This window comes from Dioscorea cayenensis, chromosome 12 (genome assembly GCF_009730915.1).
Source record: "Dioscorea cayenensis subsp. rotundata cultivar TDr96_F1 chromosome 12, TDr96_F1_v2_PseudoChromosome.rev07_lg8_w22 25.fasta, whole genome shotgun sequence".
Classification (NCBI taxonomy): Eukaryota; Viridiplantae; Streptophyta; class Magnoliopsida; order Dioscoreales; family Dioscoreaceae; genus Dioscorea; species Dioscorea cayenensis.
The window spans coordinates 1,040,447-1,064,863 of record NC_052482.1 but is presented as its reverse complement, the minus strand read 5'-3'; the positions used below and the strand labels follow the sequence as shown (position 1 = coordinate 1,064,863).

At 33.1% G+C, this 24,417-nt stretch overlaps 5 protein-coding genes across 5 annotated transcripts; 2 read left to right on the top strand and 3 right to left on the bottom strand.

Moving 5' to 3' along the window:
* Positions 1–3,988: 3,988 nt before the first annotated feature.
* On the top strand, positions 3,989–9,880 carry LOC120272998 (lipoamide acyltransferase component of branched-chain alpha-keto acid dehydrogenase complex, mitochondrial). The gene is made up of 8 exons (XM_039279641.1): positions 3,989–4,214; positions 4,311–4,433; positions 5,813–5,938; positions 7,122–7,516; positions 8,006–8,253; positions 8,528–8,616; positions 8,915–9,142; positions 9,659–9,880. The coding sequence occupies exons 1-8, from the start codon at positions 4,041–4,043 to the stop codon at positions 9,770–9,772; spliced, it is 1,497 nt and encodes a 498-aa protein (XP_039135575.1). The 5' UTR covers positions 3,989–4,040; the 3' UTR covers positions 9,773–9,880.
* A 1,143-nt stretch (positions 9,881–11,023) lies between these two features.
* Positions 11,024–13,508, top strand: LOC120273031 (60S ribosomal protein L18-3). The gene is made up of 5 exons (XM_039279668.1): positions 11,024–11,112; positions 11,196–11,285; positions 11,383–11,511; positions 11,597–11,779; positions 13,138–13,508. Exons 1-5 carry the CDS (start codon positions 11,110–11,112, stop codon positions 13,294–13,296), a joined length of 564 nt encoding a protein of 187 aa, XP_039135602.1. The 5' UTR covers positions 11,024–11,109; the 3' UTR covers positions 13,297–13,508.
* A 799-nt stretch (positions 13,509–14,307) lies between these two features.
* LOC120273541 (epoxide hydrolase A-like) lies at positions 14,308–18,514 on the bottom strand. The gene is made up of 4 exons (XM_039280170.1): positions 18,205–18,514; positions 17,954–18,136; positions 16,210–16,451; positions 14,308–14,712 (listed from the first exon to the last, which is right to left on the bottom strand). The coding sequence occupies exons 1-4, from the start codon at positions 18,490–18,492 to the stop codon at positions 14,466–14,468; spliced, it is 960 nt and encodes a 319-aa protein (XP_039136104.1). The 5' UTR covers positions 18,493–18,514; the 3' UTR covers positions 14,308–14,465.
* A 755-nt stretch (positions 18,515–19,269) lies between these two features.
* On the bottom strand, positions 19,270–22,623 carry LOC120273542 (epoxide hydrolase A-like). The gene is made up of 4 exons (XM_039280171.1): positions 22,146–22,623; positions 21,882–22,064; positions 20,336–20,568; positions 19,270–19,767 (listed from the first exon to the last, which is right to left on the bottom strand). Exons 1-4 carry the CDS (start codon positions 22,443–22,445, stop codon positions 19,521–19,523), a joined length of 963 nt encoding a protein of 320 aa, XP_039136105.1. The 5' UTR covers positions 22,446–22,623; the 3' UTR covers positions 19,270–19,520.
* Positions 22,624–23,534: 911 nt separating this feature from the next.
* LOC120273543 (ethylene-responsive transcription factor ERF071-like) lies at positions 23,535–24,417 on the bottom strand. Its single transcript, XM_039280172.1, has 2 exons — positions 24,279–24,417; positions 23,535–24,174 (listed from the first exon to the last, which is right to left on the bottom strand). The coding sequence occupies exons 1-2, from the start codon at positions 24,352–24,354 to the stop codon at positions 23,873–23,875; spliced, it is 378 nt and encodes a 125-aa protein (XP_039136106.1). The 5' UTR covers positions 24,355–24,417; the 3' UTR covers positions 23,535–23,872.

Genomic DNA, 24,417 nt, shown 5'->3' with positions numbered 1-24,417 from the left:
TTTATTTTTAAGAGTCAGCGATATAGACTATTATTTTTTAAAACTTTATATGAATAAGAAAAATAATTTACATATGAAATATATATATATATATATATTTTTTATCTTGAAAAAATAATGAAATTGTTTGCCTTGTTATTTTGTGTTTATTTATTTATTTATTTTGTTGTCATTGTTACTTCAAAACAACATATTTTTTAAATTTTAAAAATTTTATAATACATACATAGAATTCTATAAAATAGTGACATCATATCAAATTTTATCTTTCTCCGATTAGAGATCTTCATGTTAGAAGTCACACTTTAGATACCACTTTGACATCCACATTATTTTATTATTTTTTTTCATAAATTTCAAATTCAAACTACATAAACTCCTAAATTATAAAAATTATAAAACATTATATATCCATATCTAAAATTCTAAAATATTAAATCCAAAACCCCTATTCTAAAAATTATAAAAACATTATAAACCCATATCTAAAATTCTAAAATATTAAATCCAAATTCTATATTCAAAATTTTAAAAACCTAAAACCTAAATCCTGAGCTCTAAATAATAAATGTAATCACAAACACCTACATTTATAGGGTTTAGGGAGGGGTTTTCCGATTTAAATTTAGAGTTTAAATAATAAAGAGAAATTAAGTAGAGAGAAAAAAATTATAATATGACACCTTCTGATTTGAGGGGGATAAATTAAATAAAACACCATTACGGTTGTCAATTGGTGATTAATCGAGTAACATTAGGATGGAAGGGTCTCTGGGTTCTCATCAAAGCATCTTCATTTGAAAGCTCCTCCATATCAGAGTCTCTGGCATTCCTATTTCCTATCGAAGCCATAATTGCTTTAGTGACTTGATCTACGAATGAAGAATGTAGTCAAACTCTCCTCCATACTGCGAACTGGGTTCATATTTGTTAAAACTGAGGAGTAGAGGGCCACCTGTCTTTTCCCCAACAAGCAAGTCTTTGGCCTAATGGCTCTTTACCTTTCCTAGTAGCGATAAGATATATAAACCCCTAGAGTCAGCATGAACCTTAATAATAGGGCTTTTACCTTTCTCTATTTCTAGGTGAATGGTAAGGCTCTTCATCCTTTCAAATCCTAAGGCGAGATCACATAGTCACCTTTACACGCTTGTCCTACCCTAGGAGAAGGGATCTGGACACATGCTGCATAGTAGGGTTCCATCCTGAGAAGGCTTAAGACTGAAAATAGACCCAAATAATGTGGCTCTTGCAAGGCAAGTGAGACCCCACCCGTCACACTACCCCTCCCTTGGCCGCAACATTTAAGGGTCAAAAATTTTCTCTTCTAGCTTCATTAAGGACAAGGTCTTAGAACCTTCAATTGGAGCCTAGTTAGTTATGAAGACACCCTTTCCAGCACCACTCTTCTCCTCCTGCCAACTACTATTTCCAATGCGGCAAGATGGAGAAGCAACACCAGGTGAGTCTCCTTGCCCCATGCCTAATTATCCCATATAAGTAACACAATCTGAGAAGTCTTTTATAGAGAATTGCAACAAAGTTTTTTGCTCTTCCTTGCCAACCTACAAACCTCTTCTCAGAGGCTAGTTAATCTTAACTCATCAATTTTTAAAAGCATTCCTATATAACAAGCAATAGTTTCAAGAATATCCCCTTTCCAAAACTAGCTCTTTCAGAAGATAATGGAATCGAAGCCAAACAGTAGCCAAATTAAGCTTAGCATACAATAATTGGAAATTATCTTGCCAAGGAGACAATTAAAGGACCATTCCATTCACTGACCAAGGACCTTCAAACAAGATATTTTTGTTAACTTCAAAGGTATCATAATGAATGAAGAAGTATTTATTAGGGAGATCTACGATCCAAATATTTCCCCCACACTTTCCACTTTTCCAACAAACAAATCTGGTTAATTCAAGAGAGGGAGCCTTATCCAAGAATGTACCATAAAAGGTATTCTAGAGCTTCTCTCTTGTTCTATCCAAAGTCTCATCATCAATTCAAATAACTTCTTTTACATAAGCTTTTACACAGTCTAAAAGTTCACCTTGTACCAACAAAGAGGTTTAGGGATTTTGTTGTCACCACTAGCAACCAAAGTCCAACTACTTCTCTCCATAGCCCTTGATTGGTCCTTTTTTTCTCCTAGACTAAAGCTTAGAGAAAGAGGGAAGAACTTGACCCTCACCCTCCATGGCAAGTGAGGAAGAAGGTGAGCGTAGGATGAAGAAAACTGCAAAATGCAGAGCAAAGTATTATTAAACCAAAGCTTCCTTTACCATTTTTAAAATTTACTCTTGAGTATTCAAATCATATTAAATCAATCAAATGCCTTCAACGCTCAAGTTTTCCATTCTTGGGAAAAGAAAAAGAGCATGCTTCTCGAAAGAAAAATTGAAAGAAAATTACGTTCTATTATATAAAAATAAAAGCTATTTCTGTTATATTATATATTTCATTCCAATATCTCATAGAGCATCACCCAAAATAGCAACCAAGCTTCAGCAAAAGGAGGAGATAGTAAATATGGTGAATGGTTCTATTTTGATTCATACTCATCTACCTCAATGCACCATTTGTCACCAAACTTAAATATTTTGGTTGATAATATTGATGCCATTATTACTTGTGGCCACTTTTTTCATAATTTTTTGTTTGCTCAATTCTTTACTCCTTTCTTATGTTTGTTCTTGGTTTTTATTTTTTATTTTTAAATCTGCAATATCATTTATGTTTACTATTGTATTGTTCTTTGTATTATAGCTTGTTTGCATTTGTGGGGAGAGTTTCTCATGGTTTTAGTGGAACCACCATGTCCGACGTGCTAGCAACATTTCTCCTTTAAGCAAGTCATCAGCTTTTTCCCTAGTGTGCCAAATATTGAAATTGGTTCTTCATCGGCATTGCTTCTTTCCCCAGAGATAGTAAATGAGTCAGTGCACAAAACTATTGTTAGGCATGAGAAGAAGTATGCCCCTATCTTTATATATTTATTTGGTTCTTTTTATGGAGCGAGAAATGAGATTTGTTCTCATGCAAATAAAAGAAAGAAAAGATGCCATAATAGTAAAAAAGTTGAGCTTGTATTCTGCTGAATTTGCAAAAGTTGATAGTAGAACTAACAAGGGGTTTGCCAAAAATGTAGAAAAGATTGTAGAGATGAAAAGTGGGTCAAAATTATACAATTATGTTAAAAAAAAAATTACCCATAAAAAGTTTGAATCTAGTCATATGATCTTTTGGATAGATTGAGTGTACTGCTCACTTTTGTTTTGGGTAAATATTTTGTAAAATTGGAAGCATTATCATACCATGGAAATATATATTTTGGAATGTATTGGTTTTGTTTCAGAAATCATGTGTTCACTTTGTCTTCTTCATGATTTCATCTATGTTATTTGTAAGCCTCCATATGGAATTAAACATGTATGCATACCCTTGAGTGGTAATGGGGTTATTTTATATGTCATTTCAAAATATTTGCTGTTGATGTAGTAGAAATAGGCTTGGACGATTCAAATTTGTTTAGTTATTATGTACAAATTGATTGAACGGTCTGTAGATCCCACTTTTCGTAGATGATGCATATACATATATTTGTTTTTAATAGTTTAGTTTGTATTTATCTTATTTTAAAATTTTAAAATTTAGGGATGTTATGCAGTAGCAGTTAAATTTACATCTAATAGTCAATATTAATTTATAATATATAACAATAGTACTTACCAACATTACCGGTAGATTAACAATTTTCATCAAACATTCATCGTTTTTTAAAAATTTAAAAATTTACTTAAAAAAAACTTATTCAATGTATATCTTATTTTTGGGGAGTAGGCAAGCAAAAAAATAAAAATAAAATTAAAAAATAAAATTAAAATTAAATTAAACTAAATTAATTAAATTAAATTGTGAAAAAAGGGTTTTATAAATAAACGATAAACACAAACAAAAAGCCTTTCAAAACACTCTTTCTCTTTCTCTTTGTTCACAGTTCGACGTTTTCATCTCACCGCCGACGACGCCGACCTCGCATGGCATTGCGACGCCTCTGCCGCGCTTGCGCACTTGCGCGCAGCGCGATCGCGATCCAGACCTCGCCTATGACCTCTTCCTCGCCGCCCTCCAAGCTTCTCCACTCGTCACCGCTCCCTCTCTCGCCAAATCCCGGCGGACTAGGGCTGGCGCCTGTTCGATTGTGTATGCGTGTCAGTGAGATTTATTGTTTTCAATTTGGGAAGAAAGTTAGTGTCTTTGATTGTGTGCTTTTGATTGATGGTTGTTTGTGCTGCTTTGGTTTGTAGGTTGGGGGCTTCTCGAGCCAAGCATGGGTGGATGTCCCCACTGGCCGTATGGTGGAGGTGCCGCTGGCTCAGACTGGGGAGGGCATCGCTGAGTGTGAGCTTCTCAAGTGGTTTGTTCAGGAGGTGAGGGCTTCTGTGTTTTCTTTCTATTGATTTTTCTTTCATCTTTGTTTATTTTGGGAATTTGTGCTAATTTGCTAGTAATGCTTGTTGGTGTGTGTGTTGTTAGTGATGATTGTTTTCCATTTTTTTTTATCAAATTAGATGAAAATCATGAAGTTGAAGGTTGTTTGTCATGTATGTTTTCCTTTTTTTTTTTCTTTTAGTTAAAATGAAAATTTTTTAGAGATATGTTTGCCACTCACTTTTGAAATTTTTTTTTCTTAGAAAGCATGTCTCCTTTTTTCCATTTTTAGATAATGCTGAACCGATAACAAAACCAATAGATTTTTTATTTTAAAAAGCTTATTATAAGATTTATAACTAAGATCATATGTTTAAATTATATGTTGATTGTGATTGAAAAGCAATGACTGAAATAGTTGGATCTTATCTTAAAAAATCATTTAAATACTGGACAATAAAAACATAGTGATTCTTTCATTATCATAGCAACGTATAAAGTATGCTGTGTTTCACTATTTTATAACAAATGCATTTTTTTGGTTGCATTTCTGAAACTTGTTTTCTAAAACAATTCTGGCAAACATGTTTTGTAATACAGAAAATAAAAATATAAAACATTTTATAAAAAATATAAAAATAGATTTTAGAAAGAGTTTTCAAAACAAACATCTGGTATTGTTTTTTTCTTGCTTTGCGACCATTAGTTAACTTGGGATGAATAGCAGGTTATTAATGGAAGTTTATTTCTGCCATGTAAACAAGTTAGTTTAATGTTGGACAGTGCTTGGGAATTTCAAGGTTATTTTTTGGACAAAAAAGCTTGATTTTTTTTTTTTGGGGGTAAAATTCTTAGGAAGTTTACTTACTAGAAGGTTGATTTTTGGCTTTCTTGAGGTGTTTGCGCTTCCCATATTGTGTGTTCTCTCTTCATGATTAGTAGTTACTTCAAAGCAATTGATGTTTATAGCTGGATTCCTTTTTGCTGAGATGTGGACCAGTATGTTAAAAGTAGGCTAGCGCTTGGGAATTTCAAGACCATTGTTTGGAAAAAAAAATAAGTCTTTTGTATGATATGAGATAGAGAAGTATGATTTGGTTAAATTCCAACCGTTCTTTGGTTTGGGAAGGGTTGACAATGGTCGTTAGTATTAAATAATATGAAACAAGAAGTTTAAAATAACATGAAACTGCACATTCTACTAATATTTGGTAGTATTATTGTTTATTTGCCCTGATAACTAGTTGATACCTTTTATTAATTTGCTTGCTGATAACTGTTTCTGTTTTGTCTCATGCTTGTATGGTCAAAAAATTTAATCATAACACCTGATGTTATTGTTGAATTATATGTATTGACAAACTATTCTTCTTGGCAGGGGGAGGAGGTTGAAGAATTTCAACGTCTTTGTGAAGTACAGAGTGACAAAGCTACTATTGAGATTACAAGCCGGTTTAAAGGAAAGATCATTCAGATTGTCTTTACTCCTGGTGATATAGTGAAGGTAGAGTGGTATCTAATTTGATGTGCTTCTTGTTTTTGAACTGTGATTAGCTCAACTATAGTTTTTCTTTGTGTCCTTATGCATTCCGCTTTGTTGGTTGTGTTCTTTCGTTCCCTTCAGATGTTTTTTTTTTGGTTCAGAAATTTTGTTAGATGATATATGCTGTTGGCAGGACTTTAATTTTAATAGCATTGATGCCAGGAAGAAGCAGTGAAAAATTATGGCCTTCCTATGAAACCATTGATGCTATTTGATTTTCAGTTACCAATTTTATGATACAGTAAGCTGTTTTTTTAAGCAGAATCTGTTTATCAGTTTCCTGGGGAGGTTGTAGGGTATTTGTGATTGTGAAGATAGCCTACAAATTTTGAACTCAGTTTGAAGAACTGATTGAAGAAGTACATGAGTGTGGTATTTTCTGTAACAATGTTTCGCCTCCAATTAGCTTTTGAAATTTTTTTTTTAAAGATAGAAATTGATATGACTATTAGGGAAAATGAGTGTTAAACAAGCTTGCTTTAGAAAAAAAATTTATGATTGTTTTAGATGTGAGACGTTGTCTTCCCTCTGTTGGATACCAAGATATGAAGATCAAGGCAGTGGATTTTCCTACTTTGAATGAAATGATATAGATTAAGATCGTAAACCTTTTTTTTTTAATAGTTGCAAGAGTAAATGTAGCGATATTTTTGACCTTTCAATGACTTTATCATTGTATTTCTTGTAGAGAAATGTGAACTTGGATACAATTAGTGACACTCTTGATGATTTTAGGATCTTTGCTTTAGGAATATGCTCATCAAGATCCTTTGCCAGATTGCTTGTAAAACATTATTTTTCAAAGAATAGAGCATCTATTTCAGTTTCAAATGTTTTACTCTGCTGTGCTAATTATATTTGTTTTCCTTCCAGTCATCTGATTTTAGAAGTTCACTAAGTGTGAATATCTATTTAGAATCACATACATGTACTTGGTTTCCTTGGAAGATGCATTGTAAGATCTATTAAGGACATAGTTGTTCTTTGTAAAATTGTAAGTTTATTTTTGAAATTCAACTTTACCTGGGTGTTAATGTGTCTGAGTTGGATGTGTGTATTTTTTTTTTCAATGACATGTGACTGTTTTAACAATGCATGCATAATGTCTCATCTCTGAGCACTTCTTGTTCTAATGAAATTGTAGGTTGGTGAAACCTTATTAAAGATCCTTGTTGAAGAAGATCAGGCCTCACTTGCTTCAGAATGCCTTGATGGTGGAACAACATTAAATTCTGAAACCTCTGTGCCTGAGGAAAAGGGTTCACTATTCCATGAAGCATCAGTTGATAGAGTTCTATCTACACCTGCAGTAAGGAATCTGGCAAAGCAACATGGTGTTGATATCAATGTCATTTCTGGTACCGGCAAAGATGGAAGAGTTTTGAAAGAAGATGTTCTAAAGTACGCCACCAACCAAGGAATTGGAATAACAACTCTTTCACATGGCAATGCCGAAGAGGAAGTGCTGTTGACAGGACACAAATTGCCTGTTGATGCTTTACATATTAAGGATTATGAAGATAAGATAATGCCCCTCAGGTGACAATGGCTTATAGGTTCACATATGTTCTTTTTACGATTTGCCATGATCCTTTGCTATAAATTAATTGTTGGTGAAATCCAGGACCTTTAGATGCTCTCAACAGCTGTGAATATTTTGTAGATTTTCCAATTTACAATATGGTTCTTCTTGCCAGATAATTCGATTGGAGATTTTAATTGACTCTTCTAGGGCTACCTTTGCACAGGCACTAATTTAGACTTGGAACCTTTAGCTCCAGCAATATACAGGCACTGGAAAGTACTATCAAAGATTTAAGATTGCTTCCCAGTCAAAGTAGTTATATAGCTTGTTATATATATGTCCCAGTGTGGTTTCTTTAGCCTTTGTTTTACCTCAAATATGTTAACCTTCTATTCTTCTTAAGTAATTGATAAATAGGAATTAAGGATTCAATTTCTTCATTACTCTGATAAACAAGACAATCTTTATCATCTTTCAACTAAGAACTTCTTTCTTCCTTTCAGGGGATTCAACCGTGCAATGGTTAAATCAATGACCTTGGCAGCAAAAGTCCCACATTTCTATTATCTGGAAGAGCTAAATTGTGATGCTCTTGTTGAACTGAAAGCGGCTTTCCAAAATGACAATAGTGATCCTAATGTGAAACATACATTTCTTCCATTTTTAATAAAGTCGCTTTCAATGGCACTAAGTAAATATCCAATACTAAATAGCTCTTTCATCGAGGAATCAAATGAAGTTGTCCTCAAAGGTAAGAATGCATTTCTGTACTCATGATTGGCCAATAATCATTCAGACCCTCAAAAAGTGGTCGCATAACTCATCTATTTCGGGTGACTTAAAATTTGATTTGTGTGCAGATCATATTTTAGTGTTTGAAATCTAACTCTGTTTTGGTATTGGCATTTTCCATAATCAGTTGTGTGTATTTGTACTTCAAACAAGTTAATCTTGATGATTATTGCCAGATGATAATGTTTAGTCTATTGCCTTTTCTGAGACTAATTTACCTTTACCTTGTGTAGGATCTCATAATATCGGTGTTGCCATGGCTACTGACTATGGTTTAGTTGTACCAAACATAAAAAGGACCCAATCACTTTCAGTCATGGAGGTTAGCTTTCAATACCTTCTAACCATTTTGCATATCATCTTTCTACCTGTTCATTTTCTGATCCGATGCCGTTGTTTTTCTTTTACTCTTTCTATTTTTTCTGTTGCTATATTTTCTGATACACATTAAGAAGGAAAAATGTTATGGAAAATACCTGATTGTGTCTTTCATTCCATTAGCATAATCTTTTGGGTTGTATTGGCCCAAGTGATACTTAATTCATGAATGTAACCAATTTCGCTTGTTTTTACTTGTTGAACAAAATACTATATTACCAATTGTTTAACCTTCTAATCAGATAACAAAAGAATTATCCAGATTGCATCAAATGGCATCCAACAACAAACTGACTTCAGAGGATATTAGTGATGGAACAATAACCCTGAGCAACATTGGCTCAATCGGTGGCAAGTTTGGTTCTCCGCTTCTCAACTTACCTGAAGTTGCCATTATTGCAATTGGCCGCATTCAAAAGCTTCCTCGTTTTGCTGTTGATGAAACTGTATATCCCGCGTCCATAACAAATGTAAGTTCCATACTTTCTTTTAAAATTTATTGTATCGAGTCCTTACATTCATAATATCTTTCTTGCGTAAATTTTCTAGCAAAATGACCGAGACAGGTAAATTCATTACATTTGGGGTTAGAACCACTGATGACCTTCCAAAGTTAGAACTTTATTGTTGATTTTAGTCCTTAACAGTTAAAAAAAAAAAAGGAGGTTCATTTTTTTTTTTACATTGAAGTACATGAATTTGTTCATTAGACTATTTTGTTCAATGTGAACTCATGCAAACAAATTCTTGTGGTTCAAGGGACAAAACCAACAGTGATTCGATCTTTAATGCCAACTAGCGGACTTTAATCCTTACATTTGCGAGATTACAAGAAGTAGAAACCCTTAAAGTTAGAGTTACTGAACATACAATACTCATAATGACCGGCTGTAAAAAATTGTGAATGAATTTACAGAATCCGAGCAATTGTGAGCTAATTTTCATTACATGGTATTTGATTTGATTTTTTACGTATTCTTCTACAGGTTACGATCGGTGCCGATCATCGGATTGTAGACGGAGCTACTGTTGCCAAATTTTGTAATGAGTGGAAACGATTGGTCGAAAACCCGGAGCTATTGTTATTGCATCTGAAATGATCTCACCCTCACAAGAAATAAATTGGGACTCAATAAAACCTTTCTGTATCACTATGTATCATGCATGCTCTTGGTTCAAAATAAAAAGGGTTTAAATGTTTTAATTTAGGCTTTTGTTCTTACATTGTTTCTTTTTGGCTCTTTAACATGCACATAAGGTTTGAGCACATTAACTTGTAGAATTTTCAATCAATATTATTGTAACTGGGAAAGTTGCTTATATATATATATATACTCCCTTATGTTTAAATTATTAATTCTTTTTAGGCATTTTGTTCTTGTTTCAAATTAAATGTTAAGAATAAAAATTCTATAATTATTAATTATGATTTTTTTAATTTAACTTATTTTATTTAATGAAGTTTATTTAAAAGTAGATTGTGTATTAATGGGGGTAAATGATCTCAATATAATTTTAATAGCATTACCCTATCATAATATATATTTTTTTAATTTTAATAGCATTTTTAAAGCAAATTAACAGATAGTTTGGATTGGAAGGAGTATTTCCCTAGAGAAATGTATAATAATGGGTATGTCTCTCTAAAATCATATTGATTTACATAAATTTTCTCTTCTCTTTTTTTATTTTTATTTTAGTAGTTTATATATAATTATAATTTTTGTAGAGAATTATCTCGCACACTAAAGTATTCTCTACTTATCTATTTGTGTCAGTTTCGGGTACATATATATTTTTATTATATTTTTATTGAAAGTCATTTGAGTTTTTTTTCTGGAAGTTGGCTTGAAGCATTTTCTAAAGACGTATCAATATTTAAATTATAGCTTAATAATTATTTAATTATTTAACAAAAATATGGGTTCCATAGCATTGTTTTTATTTATCAATAAACAGTTTATGAAGAAAGGGTTATGCAAAAACCCTTGTACAATCTTCATGTCACATATATAACTTTCACATAAATAAGTTTCACTATATTTAAGTAAATGATTTTATTATTTAATTATTACGAGATATATAACACGATTCTTCTATCTTTATTTTTACTCAAACAACCCAAAAAAATAATTTATAAAAACTATTACAAATATTTTTACAAAATTGATTCTTTAACAAGAACGTAATAAATATATATAGAAAAAAAAAGAAATACAAACAATTTTAGGGATATATACGAAAATGCGGCCGGCTCACTCGAACCCGGTTCGAACCGTTCGGTTCGTTATCCTCACTGAACCGCCGGTTCACTGGACCGCTTCTCCCCAAACCCTAGCTATAAATAGACCCAAATGGCCCTCGTTCACAGAGTTTGATAGCCGGAGCCGCCGCCCTCTCCGATTTCCAGCGCCGAGCACCACCGCCACCAGCCGAAATGGTATGATCGGAACCCTAACCCTAGCCCAAATCTAAGTTTCATACTCTTTCTATGGCTTTATCTTCGTTTCCATTGCTTTTTAGGGTATTGATCTCGTCGCCGGCGGGCGCAGCAAGAGGACCAAGCGCACAGCCCCTAGGTCTGATGATGTTTACCTCAAGCTCCTTGTCAAGGTTCGAATTGATCTCCGATTTCGTTTTGATTTGAGGTTTCCTGTGGCTTTGGATTGATATGATGAACTTCTTCTTCTTGTTCTTGGGTTTTCATCAGCTGTATAGGTTTCTTGTGCGAAGAACGGGAAGCAATTTCAATGCCGTGGTGTTGAAGCGGCTTTTCATGAGCAAGACCAACCGCCCTCCGATCTCTCTCCGGCGGCTCATCAAGTTTATGGACGGAAAGGTGAGGATCTCTCTGATTTTCTCATTCTATGATGTTTTGATGAGGTTTTTTGAATTTTTTTTTTTGGATTGATTTTGTGATTTAGGATGATAAGATTGCGGTGATTGTTGGCACGGTGACTGATGACAAGAGGGTTTATGAGGTTCCAGCGATGAAGGTCACAGCGCTGAGGTTCACTGAGACGGCCAGGGCCAGGATCCTGAACTCCGGCGGGGAGTGTTTGACCTTTGATCAGCTCGCTCTCCGTGCACCTCTTGGTCAGAACACGGTGAGTGTTGTCTGGTTTTTCTAGCAATGATTTATTTCTTCTGTGAATTTAATGAATGCAAAGGTAATACCTTGATTTGGCATGCAATTTATGGTTGTATTTTGTGCATTTACTTTCCCATTTTGTTGTAACAGCCTTAATTAATAGTGTTCAGTGATTCAGTGATACTTACAATTAATTCTAAGATTGAAAGATATAGGATTAGGTTTTTTTAGTAGATCTTGATCTAATATATGGGGAAAATGTAGTTCTTTTTATCATTTGCTCATGTTAGATAGGTAGGATATTCCATCTGGGTTCTCTTTGATGCTTTGGACGGTGTTGAAGCTATGATGATATTGTTTTTACTCAGCTCACTGTGAGGTCTTCCATTGAATACCAAGGAGCAAATTATTAAAGAAACATTATCTGAGCTTTGGTTTTATTAGCATAATTTGTTATCCTATTCCATAATGTTGCTCCCATTTTGTGTTTAAGCGTATATGTTAGCTTATTAGCCTTGTTTGAAATATAAGATGTTTTTATATGAGTGGTATGAAGTTGTTGAAGCTATGATGATGTTATTTTTATCTCAGCTCATTGTGAGGTCTTCCATTGAATACCAAGGAGCAAATTATTAAAACGTTATCTGAGCTTGATCATGTTTTTGTTATTCCATTCTCTTGTGCCTTTGTTCCTCTTTTAGCCTGTACTTGTTAGCTTATTTGAAATGTAAGATGTTTCTATAAGTGAGCATCATCTCTTGTTGTTCATCATTGCCTGTTTGTGACAGATCTTGTGAAACAAGAAACTTAGTTCATAGCGTTAGTCTTGATGGTCAACATTTTTCAATGACTGATTCTTTCTCTCTCTTTAGTCCTCATTAAGTGTCTTTCTGTGAGCAATCATGTGAAACAACCAAAATTCACATTGCTGTTGTTACGGTCAACATTTTTTTTTTATTTACCTTATGTTAATATTTTGGTTGTTAAGTGTGGTCCCTTGTCTCGCATTTAATAATTGTCTGTGCTTTTATTTTCTTGGTTTGAGGCACACTTCTCATATCCATATTTGATTCATTGTCATAAGATCTTTGTGATATGTTGGGCATAAAGAATTGACACAAAGTCATCAAATGAGTTGAACATATACAAGAATTGGTTTCTTCGGTTGACGTTGTTTCTTATAAGTTAGAACCATGAAGGAAGAAAATATTTATGTCTTAAAATGGTGATGAAAAGTATGTGCCAACAGGTAGTTGTGATTGGTTGAGGGCTATATTATTCATTGAACAACTCCTGCCAATGCTTTTGCAGTTTAGTTTTTATGTTCCATAAGAACATCATAAGCTGATTTATTTGGATATGCATATATTTCAGGTTCTCCTGAGAGGCCCGAAGAACGCAAGGGAAGCAGTGAAGCACTTCGGCCCAGCACCTGGTGTTCCGCACAGCAATACCAAGCCGTATGTTCGTGCAAAGGGAAGGAAATTTGAAAAGGCTAGAGGCAGGAGAAACAGCAGGGGATTTAGGGTTTGATTCCATCTCTCTTAAACTTGATAAACTTTATTCCAGGGTATGGATTTTTCTAGCCATCATTAGTTGTACTTGTGTGTTTCATTATCTTTCGGGACTCTGGTTTTTAGCCTTAAATTGGCAGGATGTTTTTATAATTTTGTTTTGTTATTCACTGCGGGATAAAATCTTTTGAGCTCATCCATCCGTTTGGCGTTAAATTTTTGTTCTGTTAATTGCAGTTATACCCTCAAAATTAATTCCCAATCTTTTTATTAATGGTTTTGAGAGTAATGATTAGAATGTTTTATTATGTGTGATATCAAAGTTTCCATCCTTTGCAATTGTTCGTTTTTTATAATTTAACCCAAATTTCTGTTCTTGAAATACAAGACATACGTTGGCCTGATAAATTGAAGAAAATTTAACGGTGAAAAATTAGAGCTCATATTTATATATATGTTTACATGCTTGAATATGATGGGAACTGGTCTGTAGCTTATTGTATTATTGCTCTTCTTGTAAGTCTCTGAAAATATGTTATGATTTTTGAGAATAAAATTTATCCTTTTGATCCGAGGACTAAATTTGTTCTTTTTAACTATTGGTTTATTTTTATTATTTTTAAAACTAAAATGAATATATTTCGAGTTCAGTATGAGTCTGAATATATACACAAACATAAACCTCGTCAGTCAGGCTCATAACAATCATTCATAGTTTATATTAATAATTTTAGGTCTAAGTGATGTATTTAATATATGACCAAAAAAAGCCACTTTTTAATTTATAATAATAATTAAAAAAAACATTTGGAGCAATAGCTAGCAGTAATTATGAAATTTGACTTTTATACATGCTAAGTAGAGAGTTCGATTTTTTTTTTCCCCAAAATTGAAGCTTGAATAATAAAAAAATTGTATATTTGGGATGAGTTGTCCACATTGGTATATATATATACCAAAAACAGGGAGGGTTAAAACCATCACCTCAATAAGACTTATACAACATGTAAATTTCGGTGCTGCCATCAGAGACATAATAATACATTATTTCCCTATGAAATCGCCCAAGTGATATTGCATTTTACATTAACTGTTTTATTAATCTTCTTCTGTGTAATGATACATTAATTCACCCAGTGATAATAGTACATGCAAGTTTTTACATGTAACAAACTTAAAAGAGTTAAATCAAAATTTACTAATAAACTCGTATATGTGGTTTGTAATTTCATTTGGCTTTACCTGGTTGATGAAATGGCCTACTCCTTCCATGATGACTAAATCTTGAAGGAATGGTACATCTCTTTTGTAATGACCTTTGTGGATGTAGTTTTTGACGCCTGGGATTTGGTAAGTCAGGTCAAGATCACCAACTATGAACTTCACTGGTAATTTTATTGGAAATCTTGTCCATGGTGCCATCAACTCCCAGTTTCTGTCCATCCAATAGACAACCAAAAAAGTTAAATTGATTTTCATCAAAATAGAATAGGTAAATAATATTAGAGGCACAATTGGTGTTTATTTCACATAGACACTCTCTCTTCAGCCAAGGATATGAGGTGCTTATTTTCTCAAAAGTGACTTGAAGTGAAGAAATGTGCAGGAGTTCATATTGTCTAGTTCTAGAACCATAGTATTTTTTAGTTTTGCCCTATCATAGTCAGATAAGTGTCATTTTATTTTTATGTTGTAATTAATTTTTTTTTGTTTTTTAAACACGTATCATAAAGATTATGATAGATCAAAATCAAGGAATAACCTGATTTTAGAACCAGGCAATATGAAAAATATACAAAAATATCAATGATATTGATAGAAGTGATTGAAAATTAACATCATTTCAAAAATGAGTATTTATATGAGTTTATTTACTCTAACATTTAAGTAAAAAATAATATAAAAAGTTTAATTCAAATTAAAAGAATTGAAGTGAAGAAATGTGCGGAATATGCAGCAATATCAATGGTATTTCATGGAAGTGATTGAAAATTAACACCATTGCGGAAATGAGTATTTATATAAATTTATTTACTCTACCATTAAGTGAAAAAAACAAAAGTGAAGTAAGTTTAGTTCAAATTAAAATAAGTAATGAAATAATAGACTTTCTTCTAAATGCAGAGGCTTCTCAATGCATTAGGAAAAAATGATCATTTTTTTAAAGTTAATTTTATATATAATTTTATATTGAATTTTAGCACAACAAAAAAATAAATTCTCAAGACACAATGATAAATTTTTTATAAATGAGTTAATTGTGTTCCCAGCCAGAATTTTGGACAGAAAGACGTACACTCGTCTATCTTACGGTAAACTAAAGCTATAAATAGGATTTTCGTCATTATTAACAAATGTCTGGGGCTATTATCTGAACCATACATGAAATAATGGCTACACTGAGTTTTGCATTAAAATTTTATGATCTACGATAAATAGTACTTTCTCCGTTCTTGTTTACTTGTCACATTTTAAAGATTTTTTTATTTTTTTTATTTATCATATTAGAAATTTTATGCAACATTAAACAATTTTAAAAAAAATTATCTTTTAATTTAATATAGTTGTACAATTTTTAATAAATCACAATCAACTAAGTATTAAATCATATACTTTACTTAGTGAAATTCTAAATAAAATTAATTTTAGAAAGTAATAGAATTTTACGGAAGGAGTATTTAATTTGTTTGATCATGCTTATCGTCATTTATGATGATCAGGAGTTTTTTTTCCCATATATACCCTTAGAGAATCCTAAAATCACAAGTAAACTTTAATCAAGAACCAGTCCTTAAACAGTTAGAAATATAGATTTAAATTAATGATCAACTATAGATATCATTGCGATTGTGAATAATAGAGTAAATGAAATGGCAAAAGCATGAGTTAAGATTTGATTTATAGAAATAAATAGAAGATGAAAAAGACTTACAGGTTCATGCAGCGATAATAGTTGAGTGCACCTGTGAAGCCTGATTTCTCAAATTTGGTAGCATAATATTGGATGTCTTCTTCAGACAGCCATGGAGGGAGCTCAAAATCCTTGTGAGGAGAACCTCCCAATGCTTTTCCCTTGGGAAAAACATGAGGTGCAGGTTGATGATATGAGAACAACTTCTTGAGCAGCAATCGAGTACCGACACGAGCAAATTCGGCTTCTGCAACTCCATGTTCCTATAAGATTACCATGTAAAAATTTTGATCTGATTTGAAAGCTAAGACATAAGAACAGGAAACCAATTAATAGGTTGAAACTCACAGCTTATAACCTTTCAAATTTCAAATTTGCCAATTGAATCTTATGCTATTTTCTCACTGAACAACAATCACCTATTGATCTATATTTAAGCTTGGCCGCATGGGCTCCCATCCAACTATTTGTTGAAGAAATTACAAAATATGCAGAGCAGGGCTCATTAAAAATCTTCTTAAAATATCAGGAAAATTAATTCAATGATGTTGTCTATAAAAAAAAAAGTATTTTTCAATAAAAAAAAAGAGAGATTTAATTAATTCCTCAACCTTCACAAGTCAAGCAATTTGATATAAAAGTTATATATTTTTTTTTAACAAAGACAACAAATACTAACAACATGCAAATACAAAAATGTACCAAATTATAATGACTTAATGATTTTTTAGAGATAAATCTCTCATGTCATGCAACTTAATAGGAAAATTTATCCCCAAAGAATCCACATCAGAACCAATAAACACATTGATGAATAATACTAGATTTTAATGTATAATGAATACTACTAATAGAGGAAGATTTTTTGGGCATTTTACCAACTAAACCACGGTGGTTTCTCAATTCAAAAACATTTTATCATGTCCTCATTCTAAAATTCAATAAAAACATCTGCATCAGCAAACTTGTAGCTATCAATGGACACGTGTCAACAAAGAAATTCCAAAAAAGATTAGGACAAAAGGTCAATGTACGATTAGATCAAGAGATAACGTATCTTCTATTGACTTATCCATTCACGTTTCTTCACTAAATTACAAGAAAAAAAATTAAAAAAAGAAGGAAGAAATCTAAAATAAGAGAGAAAATTGTTCATATGTCCCTATACAAATGAATAATTATTAATACACCCTTATAAATATCAAATTAATTAATATACTCCTAATCCTAAAAATCATCTAATCTTTATTTATTTATTTATTTATTTTGACAAACTTCCAATGTATAATGAACAAACAGTATTATTATAATATATTATAATATTTTATATTATACAAACAATTTTATAACAGTATTATCAACGCAAAAATTTGATTTTAAGTGTGCATATACATAGACCAAATAATAGTTATTAATTAAATCTTTATATTCAGTGGACGAAAAGGAAAAAAAACTAAAAATGATCTGAAAAATAAACCATCAGAAAAAAAAAACAAGAATTCTGAGACTTATAGTTTATTTTAAAAAAAAAAATCTAAAATGAAAGAGAAAATTGCTCATATCTCCCTATAAAAATGAATAATTATTAATACACCCTTGTGAAAAAAAAAATCAAATTAATCAATATACTCCTGCTAAAAATCAACAAACAAGCTTTGTGAATTTTGATCCTAATCTTTGAATTCGAATGAATTAGGGCTAATTCTCGATCCATTTGGGGAAAAATCAATACGAAAAACAAATTCAGCAAAGGATGAAGATGAACCTGGAAACGGCAAATGTAATGATCCTCGCCGAAAACATTCATGTAGAAATCCAAGGGTTTCTGATTAGGGTTTCGAGGGCTGTACATGACGCTGAGATTCACCAGCGCCTTCACCTTGTCCGGCTTCAGCGTGCACAGATCCCACGCCACCATCGCTCCCCAATCATGCCCCACAACGAAAACCTAGCAATCGATGCAAAAAACTTGTAAGCATAGATCGATGAAGAGATGGGAATCGAGGAATGGATCACTTGGTCTTGGGAAAGGGAATCGATGAGGGAGATGAGATCGGCGACGATGTGGAAGATGGAGTAGGATGAGGGGTTGGGAGGGGCTTCGGTGTCGCCATAGCCGCGGAAATCAGGGGCGACGGCGTGGTATCCGAGGGCGGCGAGACCGTGGATCTGGTGACGCCATGAGTACCAGAGCTCTGGGAAGCCATGGAGGAGGAGAACCACCGGACCTTCGCCCTTCTCGGCGACGTGCATCCTTATCCCGTTCGCCATTACCGTCCGGTGCTTGATCTCTCCTTCTTCCATTTCTCTCCACTGTCTCTGATTTCGCAGTGGAGAAGGGTTTATATAGGTGAGTGTTTTCATTTTAGACCTTATAAATAATTAAAATTTCGAAATATTTCTGCAATTGTTGGAGTGGATTTTAGTTTTAGTCCCTATAAAGAATTAAAATGTTGGAAACCTCACACGTTTATAGAAGATTGTTTTCCTTTATAAACCCCTCTAAATAATTAGAATTCAGGAAACAACCATGAAGGAGACTTTTTTACTTCTTGGCCAATAGTTGAGATTTTATGTATGAGATTTTTAATTTTTTATTGGTAGAATACTCTATTTAGTCCTTCTAATATAATTAATTTGTCTCTTTTGACGTCTCTAATATAATTTTGTCTTTTAAAAGATCCACTATTTTCTCTGTTTTTATATTTAAAAATTTTAAATTTCTCATTAAAAACAAATTATATTAGAGAAAGAGACTTACATTTCTCAAATGTTAAAATAGATGAACATTATAGAGACAAATTTATATTAGAAAAGAACAAAAGGGCATATTGAGGTATTTTGCTCTTTTTTATTTGTTAAGTTTCTTGAGACATTATATACGAGATTTTTTTTTTTGTTATAAACCCATTTAAAAAGAACAAAATTTGGTGATACCCTTCATTACTCCCTTCCGGCTCGCATAATGGAGAAAATTTTATATGACCGTTTTTTATTTATTAAAACACCTACCAAAGATTGAATTTACATAAACCCTTCGCCGTATCTACGTGTAATTCACAAAAACCCCACCTCTGTTATAAAAGATAAACCCCTACTCATTATGAGAGTTTTGTCACAATAATGAAGATTACAGGGAGTTATATGCAAGCATAAAGAATAACAAGGACATAGTTGAATAATGCCACCAGTTATAATACACACTTGACACAAGGCCAAACTGCACAATCACTGTCAGTCAATTATAAGTGAAGAACAAACCACAGTATTCACAGAAGAAAACACAATAGGGTTTTACAGAATACATAACACACATTGAGCTTTCATATGGATTAGAACTTTGAGATGAAGTTGCAGATGTGATCGGTGATTTCGTCAGGTTTTTCCTCGATTAAAAAGTGTCCGACGTCTTTCATGACAACCACTTCATCCAGAAATGGAACATCCTTCTTGAAACCACCCTTGTGTATGTAGTCTTGAACTCCAGGGTAGTTGTAAGTCAGGTCCAGATCACCGATGATAAACTTCACTGGAACTTTGATTTTGGATCCAGTCCATGCAGCTGTAAGTTCCCAGTTCCTGCACACAAAATCAAATTATAATGCAGACTAAATTTGCCGATGAACATCAAGTTGGAACACTACGATGAATGTAGTTTTTTTCTTCTTCAGCCAAAATGTAGAAATATTGGTAATAGATCTTTAACGAGCAGAAGTATTGGTTTGTAGTGCAGTAAATGTCAAATTGCTTGAAGAAAAAGCTACATTATTTTGCCAGAATCTTGATGGAGAAAGCAAGTCATCACATGCTTCAATAATTATTAGACACAAATTTTCCTCTAGTTTATTTGGATTTGATAACTTGACAGAACTAGAACATGATACTGATTCTTCCAAATGCCAAGCAAAACGATGCTCCAGGATGTTCTCGCCACGATCAAACTAAATCTTAGCGTGAAATTCTGTGGAGTAATTATTGCACATGTAATACGTACAGAGAAACATGGATTATATATTGTAGAGCTAGCAGGTGGTCAGATTAAATGCTTCTCTAATCTACTATGGTTTTAATACTCATATTAGGGTCATTCTATATTTCTATTTGCACCTTTGAATTTATGCTTAAATCAAAGACTGCAGGAACTTACAAGTCTATAGCTCGGTAATAGTTTAATCCTCCAGTGAAGCCAGATTTGTCAAATTTGCTGGAAAAATAGTTCATGTCTTCTTCCGAGAGCCAAGGAGGCAGTGAGATGTTTGAATCATCAAAACATCGATCCTTTGGGAAAACAAGGGGTTTGGGACTGAAATACGCGAAGAAGTTCTTTAGAACCAATGCAGTACCAAGGCGAGCAAATTGTGCTTCAGCTTCTCCATGTTCCTACCACATGTCATGTCAATGGCTTTACTAGAAAGTGCAAAAAACATGACATAACAAGACAATAATGGGCCAACTTTCACTGAATCAAATAAGAGAACTCCATTCACTATAAGCCAAGAAGATGACTATCATACAGAACTTGCAAGTAAGATTAGTTCAAACAAAATATCAAGCAAGCACAATACTGAATTCTATGCAAGAAATCTCCTGCACAGGAGACCAAATGATTCTTAACCCTGTAAGCTTCATGGGTTCAAAATAAGTAATGAAGTTCTTGAAGGCCCAGTGGAACTTAAAATCGCTTGTCTGATTCGGACATATAAAAAATAAAATCAAGACCAACAAATTAAGTTTGAAGTGGTATAAAATAGTTCCAAGATTCTTAAATAGAAGTAAGTTATCATCAATTTGATAAAAAAAATCAACTGAAAATTAGATAGTTGAAGTAATGAAGATAGCATATGGCCAAAAGACAAGCAGTGGGAAGGCACAACTCTAGATTTACCAGCAGAGATAACTTCTGCCAACGTCTCAAGCAAGAACAATACAAGATATATGATATGCAAAATATGCTCCAGCTAAATAGGGTTACCTGCTCAATGGTCAAGTAATATAAGCAAAATTAATGAATCACCTCTGAAACCCACAAAATCCATCACTAGAACTCTTAAATTATAGATCACTCAAAGAGCAGGGATCCTAAAATTGTGTTATAGAAGCAGACCATAGAAACAAGTAATGCTTCATGAATGGTTATCACCTAAACAATTAGTGATGCTTTATTAATGAAATAAAATTGTTGTTAGAACAAAGAAACTAGTGATGCTTAATGAATAACATACAATTTCCTGTTGAACTACAACTAGTGATGTTTTGTAAATTAAAATAAAGATAGTTAGAACAAAGAAAGTGGAGAAGACTAATTGACTAAAAGAATGACACACAATTGCTAATAGAACAAGAACGTACTGATGCTTAATGAATGATATTCAATTGTAGTTAGAACTAAAAACTAATAATCCTTCATGAATGGCATACAAATTTAGTCAGAAAACAGAAACTAGCGATGCTTGATGAATGGCATAAAATTGTAGTTTTTGAACTAAGATGGTAGCGAAGCTCAATGAATAGTTAGAACATAGAAACTAATGGGACTTGGTAAAAAATTGTAATTTGAACAAAGAACCTAGTGATTTCTTACGAATGTCATACAATTATAGTTGAAACATAGAATTGTAAAATGAGTGAACAACCAGAATGATTCAAGAGTGAAATTGGGCAGTAAAACGAGATAAGACCAGAGTCAGGCATACCTGAAACCTGCAAATATAGTAGTCGTCTCCAAAACCGAACCTCATAGACTCCAATGGCTTCCTTGCTGGATTCCTCGGCGAGAACTGAACGCTGGTGTTCACAAGCGCCTTCACCTTGTCCGGCCGAAACAAGCACAGGTTCCAAGCCACCGAAGCCCCCCAATCATGCCCAACCACAAACACCTTCCAATCATACAACAAATCACAAAGAAAATCCACAATAGAAACGAGAAAAACCCCCCCTTCTCTTCAAAATCCTCATACCTGATCCTGGCCAAGGGCGTCGATGAGCGCGACGAGGTCTCCAACGATGTGAAGAATAGTATAGGACGAGACCGAAGGAGGGACATCAGTATCGCCGAAACCACGGAGATCAGGGGCGACGGCGCGATACCCACGAGCGGCAAGGGCTACGATCTGGTGTCTCCAAGTGTACCAGAGCTCAGGGAAGCCATGGATGAGAAGCACCACCTGCCCCTCCCCCTTCTCCGCGATGTGCATCGTGATCCCATTCACTTGCAACATCCGATGCTCGATCTCTTTCCACTGGTCAGCACCTTCCATCCTTTGCTTCTCTCGAGGCGACGATGGGTGTGAGCGAAGCAGCTGCAGAGCTTGGAGATGATGCTCATGCGAAGGGGATGCAATGCTTCGCCATTGGAGCTCGAGATGGAGCTCTTCGAAGAGCTTGAAGGTTCGCCAATGGCGGAGATGCCAAGCTTCGTATCTTGTTTGCTTTTTATCTTCTATTTCTTAATGGTAGGTCCCTTACTTTTTTTAAAAGAACTTTTTACATATCACCCCCTGAAAGATAAGGAAAATATTTGTTAAGCACTCTCGCTTTTTCAAAATACATTTTTAACCTCTGTTTTTTATTTTATCTTTGCGCGCCAAGATAATTAAAAATAATATTAATTTTTTTATATTTTAAAATTTTAGAATTAAAATAAATCAAATTACTAACTATCCATTTTTTTGGAACCATATGTTTTTTCTTCTTAGGATTATAAATATATTCTCTTTCTTTATATAATTTTAAAAATTAATTAAAAGTAAATTTTTTTAAAAAAATAAATAAATATTGTAAAATCACAATTATTTTAGAATAAAAATGATTTGTATTTCAAGATGGATGGGAATATTTTAGTTTAAGTATTGAAAAAATAAGGTGTAAATGAATTTTGCTATTTTCTAAGGGGGTAAAAGTAAAAACCCTAAATTTTCATCATTTTCTGCTATTGTGCGTGTGTGTGTATAAACTATAAAGTGCTATATTTATGTATTTATTTATTTATTTGATAAAAATAATTTAAGAAAGTAAAACAAATTTAAATAAAATTATTTTTCACTTTTTCTCTTTAACCAAATAGGAGGAAAAAAGAGTTTTTTTAATATATAAATTTTTATTAAACAAAGGTGACATTTACAAACATATATTAGTAATTATTCAATTTTTATACAAACATACATGTAAATTTCTGTAATTACAGATACTATATAAGACATTCATGGATAATATAACTAAGATATACTACAAAACTACAAAGATAAGCAAACACTTGCACAAAATAAATATTTCATTAATTATTTTACTTATTTATTATAAAAAAACCAAAATAGGATTCACAGGGCTTACAAGAAAGCACAAACACAAAACAGAAATTTCCCTAACAAACCAATATTTTTCTACAACATAAAAATACAAATAAAAATCACTAAAAACCAAATTACATGCTTAAAAAATATAATTAAAATTCCAAAACATATCTTCGGCAATCGCATTCGTGTCGAACTCCTTGGTCTCCATTTGCATCCCAACATTATCGATAACTCGTACTCGTATTCTCAAAAATATATTGGCAATTTTCGACATTTGGATTCATACTTGACTCCCTTACCTCCATGTTCAACGGCTTGATTAACATGCAAACTATTATCTTCATTCACTATATCATTATATATAGCATTATTATAATAGTTTGTGCTCGTACTCATGTTGAAACTCCTTTAATCTTCGTATTTTTTCTCTCGGGCACTATCGAAGCATCACTATTATAAAAAATACGAGAACTCGATGGGAGCTCTTGGTTTGGGAAGTTAAGTTTAGCTTTCGAGCCACGAATACGAAGAGCTTCACGGTCATAAGCACGGGCGGCATCTTCGGGAGTTGAAAAAGTACCAAGCCAAACACGGACACCTTTAGTCGGATCACGGATCTCGGCCGCCCATTTTCCCCACGGTCTCCGTCTTATTCCTCTGTACTCATTCTTCCTTTCTCTCTTTCGCTTTCCATCTAAATTACAAAAATATGTAAATAAATGTGTTTCATGCCAATAACATTATTTCACATATATATATATATATATAAGAAAATAATAAATTTTTTTAAAAAAAAACCTTTTGGAGGTAATGACATGGATTCAGAGCGGTCTTTGGGAGGGATCAAATGAGCAATTGCAGAACCACCGCACATTTTCTTCAAAGTAAGAAATCTAATTAACTTTTAATTTGTGGCTAATTATTTTGGTTTGTAAGA